The following is a 10,307-nucleotide window of genomic DNA, read 5'->3' as shown; positions in this document are numbered from 1 at the left end:
TTCTCAAAGTCCGAGAACTCTACAGTGGATGTGTCCTTCCTTGAAGTTTAGCCTTGAGACTGTGGAAGTCCACAGGGATGGGCTGCATGTTGTCCTGGGTTTCTTTCTCCCTCCTAAACGAAGTAGATCTTGCCAAATAAAACAAAAGAGAGAACAGCCAAGCTAAAAAGTTGCTTGCTTGTTTTGATTTTTCCACGGCTCAACTAACAGATGCACATTTCCTAATGAAGGTTCACAAACAATACCTAAATTAAGGCTGATTCTAATCCACGGACTCCTGGTTCAGTGATGGTCCCACATCCCATAGTTTACAGAAGCTGGAAGCTCACAACCTGCGTGTGTTCTGCCTGAATGCCAGGCTCCATACTAGGCACAGGGAGCATCTCGGTGTAAGGCTCAATAGAGCTAAAAGGCGAATTCAGAAACAACCAGTAACATATGAAGTGAAATGAAATAAAAGCACAATTAATCTTTTGTGGTTTTCTGTTTTCTTTTTACTTTTCAAGTCAGGGTTTCTCTGCATAGGCTTGGCTCTCCTGGAACTCTCTCTGTAGACCAGAGTGGCCTCAAACTCACAGAGATCCGCCTGCCTCCTGAGTGTGAGCCACTATTGCCTGGTTAGCAGGGGACATACAGCTCAGTGGTAGACCGCTTGCCTATGTGTGAGCCCTAGCTCCGATCCCCAGGACCACAGCAGACAGACAAGGAGGATATTGAATGAGCCTTTGTATCAATTCCAACAGCATCTACACTTAGAAACAATGTCTGGAGGCGAACTACAGGGAAAGAACCGCATCGTCATTTCTGAACCTTCCTGCGCTTACTGTCTGCTTAGTGATGACTTTATCCTTGATTGGTGTCACTCTGGGACGGAGCTATCGTGATGTGGTGTAGTCTAGATCTAGAAATACCTGCGGGCCGGCAAGTGGTTCAGTGGGAAAGCGCACTTGACGCCAAGCCTGACGCCTGAATTTGATACCCAGAAGCTATGTGGCTGAAGGAGAGAAGTGGCTCCTGCGGACTGTTTCTGACCCCCAAGACGATCCTCACATTAACAAAATTTTAAAAGTTTAAAGAAACAATAAGAGCAGCTTACTACTTGACTATTAATGATTTTTTTTGGGGGGGGGATTAGTTCAACAAATATGGGATGTTTTCTATAAAGACTTCATGCTGGATTGTATAGGACTGAAACAAAAATCACAGGAAGACACAGGAGAGTGTAAGAAGCTACTTGTGTTTATTATCTGATTTACAATTGATAGAGCAAAGGCAGGTGCATTAAGAGCTATTTGACAAAGTCAGGTTCCAGATATGACACAAGGCTATTTTCCTGGAGCCCCCGGAGCCCCACGCCATGCCTGCGGCCACACTCAGCACTCTGAGTACAGGTCTCTACACACCTGATAGCAGAGGTGGCCCAGACACGGGCAGTCCTGGCTCCACATGTCAACCTGGTGTGAGAAGCTCTCACTACTGATTATGACTAGGAGCTTGAATACTGTGTAAGGCGTGCCTTCACTATGGGCGAGGCTCCTGGGAGCCTCCTCCAACATCTTTCCTCGACAGACTCTGACCATTTGTGTCAGATCAAGGACAATCACAAGACTGAAAAACAAAACCTACTTAACTGACACTGGTCATTAATGTCTAAGGATTTAAACCTAAGGCTATTTACATAAGATTTGGGATCTCCAAAATTCAGGGCAATTTTAATTCTGAGCTTAAGAAGACTCTCCTAATTGGTGACAGGACACTCAGAAGTACCTGAGAAAAAAATCAGAAAATCCTGAAGGAGGAAGCTGGGTTTCCCCATGTGCGCATCAAAGTACACACCAGCCGCTACCGTAAACAACAAAAGCATGAGCAGGGTATCCGAGCATAACAGTTCCACGGAGGAAGAACCTGCGGGAAGGCTCCAGGTCCTACTACATTTTAGAGACTGCCTGGTCTAACCAGTTCTCAGTACCAAAAATAATTTTAGGTGCAAACTTCAAAATCAACGTTAGAACATTAAAAAAAAAATCAATTTAATTTTCAAAAACCCATTTGGATTTCTTTAACCGGACACGCTCGCTCGGTGCTAAGGCACCATCCTGCCTCCAGCCGTCACTCAGGCACTGACTATACAGAAGTATAGAACTCTCAACACAACTTCACAATGGCTAGCCAACTTATAGTGGTTTATGTGACATCTATGAACCCGGTTACTGAACACGCTACTTCCCTGTCAAGCCCATGCTTCCCTCCTTCCTCCTGCTCCTCTTCAGAAGCTGTGAAGGTCCAAGCGATGGACGTGTCCTTTCTTCAAAGCCTGGAGCTTTTGCTGACGGAGGCACTCAGTTATTTAGAGACAAGAAAAGTAATTTTTTTTTTTTTAAAAAAAATGCATTTGTCTATTTAGGAAACTGAAACACCAGGAATTCTTGTTTGAATGCGTCTGTGCAAGGCCGCTGTTAACCTGGAGTCCTTCGTGGACATGTGCGTGAGGATTTGTTGACAGCAGCCAGACCAGGCAAAAGGTGACCACCCTTGGTGGCTGAGGAATTTATTTAGAAAAGTTTTATAAATTCTAGAAATATAGAAAGCCCATGTGTCCTTTACCATCATGTGGATTTTGGTTTTATCTCTTCTTGGGGAGGAGGTTCGAGACAGAGAAGGAAGCAACTTTCCCTGGAAATGAAGAATTCCTCTCAAGCAGAGCATTTGCAAGTTAAGCACCAAGAGGACCAAGGGAGAGACTTCCTGCTTTCACAGACAGAACAAAGAGTTCCCTCTTATCCTCACGTGTGACCTTCTTTCCTGAAGGACCCCTCAAGACAAAGCCATGGCCGGCCACCTCAGAAAGCAGAGCTTTCTTCCCAACTCAAGGCCCGCAACGCACTGCTGAATCCCAGGACTCGTCTCCAGGCCTTGCCTGTCTTAGCCATGAACAAGGTCCTTCTCGGCTTCTGCAGGTGCCAGGAACTAGGCAGCTGTTTTAACCAACATGAGGAAAACAACGGAATCTGACAAACACGCTCGAGCAAGTGCCTGGGTTTCACTTCAGTTTATAATTTAATGTGCCTGAGAATTTTTGTGCAAATACATGTCATCTTTCATTAAACATATGCATAGCACACTTTGGAAGAAGTTAGTTACGACTAACTTTTCTTAAAGATTTACAGATATAAATATACAACATAATCTAAGTACTAGTGATTGCACTTCTGGTCTAAGCTTTACGGCCTCCAAGGAAATCTGAGAAACATGCATTGTGTCTGCATTCCTTGGCCACCATATTATCCAGAAGAAACGTCCTGAAGAACTTTCTTGATCCCCATTTACCCCCATTTCCCGTCCTAAATCCCTCCCAAGCCCGCTCACATGGTTATTTTTTAATTTTTTTGTTATGTTGTACAAAAATACAAGTTTAAAAAAACTGAAGTTTTAGTAATCGCAAATACAAAGCAATCGGGGTGGTGTTTGGCTCTCGGTGTCTGAGAGTGTTCTGAAACTAGAAAGTCTCCACTTCTGAAGCAAGGGACAGAACTCTTATTTTGCTAATGTTGTGAGCACACCATTGGACGGGTACACAATTTGACCGCGTATCAGCGGGGAAAACGCCTGCAGTCCCAGTAACAGACAACACGCTGCACCAACCCTCTGGGACAGCCGCTGGCCGGGACAGCTGCACTGTTCCTGGCTCTCCTTCCAGGCAGGCTCCTCCTGCTTGTGATCTCTAGGGACCGAGGGGCCGGCAGTTCAGTATTACTGCTGTGTTCCATAGGGCTGGATTTGTTTTTCTATTCATTTTTCATTTTCAAGGCAAGGAAACTCAGCTGGAGAAGCACGCTAACCCTTCCTTCCATTTCTGTCATTTCTGTCTCCGACTTACTCATGTCCCTACCTCCTGTTTATGACTCCATCCTCAAAGGCCTCACCCAAACGCTTCCATCCCCCCCCCCCCCCCCCCCCCCCCCCCCCCCCCCCCCCCCCCCCCCCCCCCCCCCCCCCTTTTCCCCCCCCCCCCCCCCCCCCCCCCCCCCCCCCCCCCCCCCCCCCCCCCCCCCCCCCGCCCACGACACCCTCCGCACATCCACAGCCCTTCTTCGACTTTCCTTTGCTCTCCTTAGCCAGTTCCCATCCTCAGTGCAGCCCTGTCCTTCATGTGCTAATAATTTATACGTGAGGTCAGTCGGTGCTGAGCCTCAGTCTTCCTTCAGGATCCCCATTTTGGGTGAGGTTGTGCAAACTGGGGCTCCAAAGCCGCCCATCATGACCGGAAGGCTCTGATTCCTCCTCAGCCCACCTAGTAAACTTCCACTTGAATTTAAATAAACAGCAGACTCTGGTTTTGGAAGACCTGTTTCTGCCTCTCGGCTTTTCCCGTTCTCCTGGGGATCGGGGGTCTTGACCGCCCTGGCTATGCCCAGTCTCTTTAGCCTGTCTACCAAGTTCATCTTCAGCTGGCCAACATCGGGCGCGGTCCTTGAAGGTCTTAAGCCATACATTTCCTGCAGGAATGTTTCAGCTGGTCGGGAAGCCAAAAAATTCTCGGAGACGTGGACTCGGGGTTCGAAGGGCAAGGGAGAGGAGCACGGTGACTGTGATGGGGAGTTTGGTGGTGTGGAAGGGGTGGCTAGGGCCTTGGGGCGAGGCCACAGAAGCGGGATTTCTGAAGCCGGGCTGTGGTACACCTTCGCAGAGATGCCTCGCTCCTGCAGGAGCTTGGCTAGGCTCCGCGTGCTACTGAGTGTTATGGTGGAGTCACGCCGGTTGGTGATGGATTCGCCAGTGCTGAGCCGGTAGGACATGGCAGGGGAGTTCACAGCCGGGCTGGAGGAGCTGCTCCCACCACCTCCACAGGACAGTGACGGGAACCCGGAGCTGGAAGAAAAGAGGGAGCATGCTCAGGGATCAGGAACCCCAAGTCGGCACTTAATGTTTGCTCTGCTCCATCAAGAAAATGCACTAAGTGCTCAGCCTTGTATGGAAAGCAACCTTGCATCTGCACGGGGATGGCCAACCAGCTGGGTTCTAAAGGTAGCCTTTCTAACTTCATTTCACTGAAAAACAGTCTAATTGCTAACTGCCATTTTCTCGGATATTATTAACCCTAAACAACAGTAAAACAGGGGTACCCATGAACAGCACTGTCAGTTCTTCTTAGGAATGTGTATTTTTAAGAAATTAAAAATAATGAAAAGCTTCAAAGCTACTAAATCTTGTTTCTTATTCTGTGCTTAGTTAAGAAAAAAGCTAAATAAATCATATATTTACAGTCATGGTGGAATGGAAGTGCTCATCTTTTGTCAGCTTTATTCATGAACAAATGTTACCAGGGTTTAATACATTTTCACTGGTAAAAGATAATATACGTATCACAGTATCAAGAGTTTTAAAGATTGTGACAAGTATAAGATTAATAAATTAAGTAATAACTTTCCAGAGCTCTAACTGTGCAGAGGACATAGCACTTGTGAACGTTTGACTTCCTGTTTAGAGCAGCCTGCTCAGAGTCTCAGCTCTCACCCCATTTCCTGCTCAGAGCCTCAGCTGTCACCCCACTTCCCGTGACAGGTGTGGTAGGGATGGAGGAGTTCCTGTGACAGGTGCTTCAAGGATGGAGATGGTCCTGTGACAGGTGTATCAGGGATGGAGGAGTTCCTGTGAAGGGTGTGTTAGGGATGGAAGAGGTCCTGTGACAGGTGTGTCAGGGATGGAGGAGCTCCTGTGACGGGTGTGTCAGGGATGGAAGAGGTCCTGTGACGGGTGTGTCAGGGATAGAGGAGGTCCTGTGATGGGTGTGTCAGGGATGGAGGCGGTCTTGTGACTGGTGTGGCACCTCACACCATGCAGCCTGGTTCACTTTGGGCACAAACAACCTCAGGGGAGTCACCTACATGTCAGCTCCTGGCTTAGTCACTTGACTTTTCTTTGCCTCAGTTTCCTCTCTATCCAGCATAGTCTGTCTACTTCAAAGGGTTATGATCAAACGGGAAAGTACAACGTCAAAACAGTCCAAAGACAATCAGTCTGTGACTACAGAACACTAATGAAAACCCTGGGAACTTAAGAAGGAAACCTGTGAGGCCCCTGCTTTCCCAGGCCCTCTTACCTAGGGGTGACCTGGGTGATGTCAGAGGGATGTAGGATCCTACAGGTGGTGAAGGTGAATGTGGAGTTTGTGCATGACAGACACTTCCCTGGGTTCGCAGTTGCAACTGAAACAGAGACTTTTAGGAAACCAAACACAGAAAAGAAAGACGAGGTTAATAACACAAAAGGCCCATCATTATTCTGTTAGCAACACAGCGTTTGTCAGCTGCCTTGTGTCGCAGAAAGCAAATGGAAACAGAAAATATGTAGACTATGCTAGTATTAACTGATTAGTGTATAACTGAACTTCCAGTACTTTGAAATTATAAATAAAAGGATTAAAAATAGCTCAGAAATGAGAAAAAAACACATTAAAAAAATAAGATCTAGTTATGCAGGTGCCTAGGTCAAGTCACTCTCCTGGTTCTTAAAGCATCGCATGTTGACTCTAGAAAACTTCATGGTCATTTGAGGATGAGGCTTTCTTTCTTTGATGGGATTGACATTTGCATGCCGGCACAAAAGCAGTGATGGGTGAAAATTCTGGTTCCTTAGCACAAATCAAGGCAATGACACCAGATTACACTTGTATTCTTCACCCTTATCTAGTCAAAGTCAGGTTTACTGAAGAAGGTTTCTGATGGAGTGAAATTATCATGAAGCCTTCAATCTTTTTGCTATGCAGTATGTGAACACAGGAAGTGTACACTAAATTCCCCCGCTGCCTACAATGCAGCCGATACAAACAACAGTCACCTATAGAAAAGCATTTGTGCGGCTAAGTACAACACACAAGCTATAGTAAGTCAGACTTGGAAATCTGACAGGCATTTCCTTGGGGGTGGAGAGCTGTCAATATTTACTACCAAGCTTCAAGTGAAAATCAGTTTTGGAAAACTTACATCCACGACTGAGCATGAGAACACCCTAACAGCCTTTCAACCAGGTCACCAAACCATTCATGAGCAAATGTTCAAAGTGTGGAACAAACACTTTTAATAAAACCCAGAATGAAATGCATTGCTAAGGTTTTGGATTCCACATTGCTGTAACTATTTAAGAAACTACCATTTACCAAGTTTTTATCTGAGTTCAAACAACATTCACAATTCTTGAAGACTATTAAAATATTTTTTATGTTCTAGCTGCATATTCATATGAGGGTGTATTTTCTCACGTTGTTCATCTAAACAACATGGCGACAGACTGAATACAGAGTCTTCTACTAAGTCACAAATTAGACTTGCAAAATTGTAAAACAAGACCATTTCCTTACTATGTATACTATAGTTACTTTTCAGAAAACAGTATTTGTATAACAGAATTTTTTTTTGTTTATTTTGTTTTCTTTGAGACAGGGTTTCTCTATTTAGTCCTGACTGTCCTGGAACTAGCTCTTGTAGACCAGGCAGACCTCCAACTCAGAGACCCACCTGCCTCTGCCTCCCGAGTGCTGGGATTAAAGGCGTGCGCCACTGCCAATCAGCTCAGAATTTTTATTCTTAAATAAGCTAATTTTTTTTTTGGTAAGTTCTCAGTTTTTATTTTAACTTAATTAGTATCAACAGACATAACCCATATAGATAAACCTGGAGGCTCACGGACTCGTAAGAGCATCAATGGCCCTGAAAACAAAAGGCTTGCAAACCACTAATTGACCTGATCCATTTCTCTTCCCAATTTAGTTTGCAGGCTCGTATGATAAAATGGAGAAAATTAGGAACGTCCGCGATGCTACAGATTTCTACTGTCTTGCTTCCGCTAGTATATGCGCCAGCAAGATGGCGCAGGGGTAGCCGGGTAGCCACAACAGGGCCACGCAATGCGCCGTGTGCGAGGCCAAGTGTCTCACCTGTAACCGGTCCACCTGCTGAGGTGATGGGTGGCAGGAAGATCCCTGTTACTGGCGTGGGAGCTGCTGGTTTCTGCTCCACATGAAGCGGCTGCTGGACCTGGAAAGTGATCCCCTCCTCCTCATCCTCCTCTAAATCTGAGAGGTGGTAGATGACCTCCTCGGGTATCTGGGTGAAGCCTTTGGTAATGACCCCTGGTCGCGGGTCAAGGATGGTTCCCAAGTTTGGTTGAGCAAGCTGCTGCCAGTGATGGAGAGTCTGCGATCCTGGACAGATGAGCAGGGGACGCAAGCGTTACATTTCCCACAGAGCCTCAGTCTCTAAGAAGCTAGAGTTCTGTGAGTCATGGCAATAATGATAAAGACAGTGACACTTATTTGGTTTCGATGTTTTGATAAAAGTTGTAAATTTAAGATCACTGTAGAAAATGACATGGTGTTGGACGTCTGAGCGATAGCTTTTCTTTTCTTAAGATTTATTTATTTATCATGTATACAGAGTTCTGCCTGCATGCATGCCTACAGGCCAGAAGAGGGCACCAGATCTCATTACAGATGGTTGTGAACCACCATGTGGTTGCTGGGAATTGAACTCAGGACCTCTGTGCTGTTAACCTCTGAGCCATCTCTCTAACCTGCAATAGCTTTTCTATTTCAAAAGATAGTCTTCAAAGGGACATCTAAAGAAGAAGAGGAAAAAAAAAACCACTAAGGCATTTGTAACAGGACCCAGGCTGCTCGGGCAGGAGGGAAGCCACGGACCTTAGAAGTGGGCTGCCCCCTCCAGGTGGTGAAAACCAGGTTTCACCTGGCTTAGTCTAGGAACTCGGAAGCAAACACTGGGCACTTAGGTCGGAAAATAACTTGGATTTCTTTGTGCACTTCTCTACTTGTTCATGACTGTTTCCCCTGGGCTCCCCGAGGAGCAGGAAAACGGAGGTGTCAGAGTAGAGAACGTGTCCCTTTAGCTGCGGCCTACTGGATGCTGACGAAGGTCATCCCTTGCCCGTGTACCAGATGGACACCTAATTGTGTCACTATGGGGATGTCATCCTGAAACTGGCAACTCTAACCAATACTTGGAGTCCCTACAGGCAGCCTACTCAAACTTTTGTCTAATAAGAAACTTTTTACCACAGGATCAGAGAATCACTCAGGAACCATCACGATCTCCTAAGTCAGATATTTATTCTGATTTTAACTTGCATCTTAGATAAAACTGCATCTTAGATAAAACTGAACTGAAGGAGACGCGTGCCCCTGTGTCAGTGACACCCCTTGGGTTGAGTTCTTTGCAGGAGAGGCTGTAGTAGTGACCACATCCTGTTGGGCTCACCATGGTAACTGCTGTCAGTGATTTGCCATAGCAACTGTTAGGAAAAGCCTGCTTCCCTCTTCTGCTGACACCGCCACACAGACAGACAGACAACTTGTGCGCACAGTGCTCTCGTAACTACTGGACAGATTTCCGTTCTAGGAGAGAGGTCTAACGTACACACAGCTTCTAAAAGCTGCTGTGGAATGGTTACCTTCTAAAGGCTTGACGATTTGCAATTTTTCTGGCATGAAGCCTCGAAGGCATCTGGCACTGCCAAGGTCTGTGGTCTCCGACTGGTCAGCGCAGAATGAATCGAGGGTCCCTGTGGGGGCGTCTCAGTTACCACCTTCTTCCTTCTCGGCCAGAACCTGGATCTTCCGCTCCCACTCCTCGGCGAAGAACTGCTTCTCACTTAAGTAGTTCTGTCTTCGCAGGCTAAGGCGATGCAGGGCCGTAGCCAAGTCGCTGTCCTCAGTGGGTCCTGGGTGGCTGGTGGGCTGTGAGTTCCTGTGGGAAAATCACATTCGCTGATGAGACTGGAGGTTGTGTGCACAGTCTAGACCTCTGCTTTCTACAGAGCTTTCTTCTCCACGGACTGACCTCAGGAATGAGCTGCTTTCTAAGCTATTTGAAATACAGAAAAACAAAACAAAACCATCAACAATACTATATACCACTGCATCTTTTTCAACTGTCCTTGCTAACTTTTCCATTCCATTTAACGATGAAACCGCAGGCATCTTCTTTTATGTTCAGGTGAGAGACTCACAAAGCAGTATTACTAGAGTCACCGAGGGCAGGAGGGTTCACTGTTTTACTATGAATGAAGGAAAGTGCTAGCCACGAACTATTCCATGCTACTAATCACAAAATGTAATTACTTAAAAAACTGTGAGTAGGGCGTGGTGGGACATGCCAGGAAATCTAGCACTCAGAAGACGGAGGCAGGAGAATCATGATTTTGATGGCAGCCTGGGCTGCACAGGAAGTTCAAAGAAGGCTGTCTATACAATAAAACACCCACCAAAAGCAAGCAACAACAGATGAAAAAAAAAA

At 46.2% G+C, this 10,307-nt stretch overlaps 1 protein-coding gene across 1 annotated transcript in view; it reads right to left on the bottom strand.

Moving 5' to 3' along the window:
• Positions 1 to 1,221: 1,221 nt before the first annotated feature.
• The window catches only part of Trak2 (trafficking kinesin protein 2), a 53,873-nt gene continuing 44,787 nt past the window's right edge, over positions 1,222 to 10,307 (bottom strand). The window contains 4 exon segments of the mRNA XM_050159158.1: positions 1,222 to 4,869; positions 6,101 to 6,218; positions 7,934 to 8,200; positions 9,463 to 9,763. Coding sequence (XP_050015115.1) covers positions 4,191 to 4,869; positions 6,101 to 6,218; positions 7,934 to 8,200; positions 9,463 to 9,763 — 1,365 coding nt within the window. The 3' untranslated portion in view covers positions 1,222 to 4,190.

Source organism: Alexandromys fortis, unplaced genomic scaffold, assembly GCF_014885135.2.
Source record: "Alexandromys fortis isolate MF-2015 unplaced genomic scaffold, M_Fortis_MF-2015_v1.1 scaffold_65, whole genome shotgun sequence".
Taxonomy (NCBI): Eukaryota; Metazoa; Chordata; class Mammalia; order Rodentia; family Cricetidae; genus Alexandromys; species Alexandromys fortis.
The sequence above is the reverse complement of the archived record's forward strand: the minus strand, read 5'-3'. Positions and strand labels throughout refer to the sequence as shown.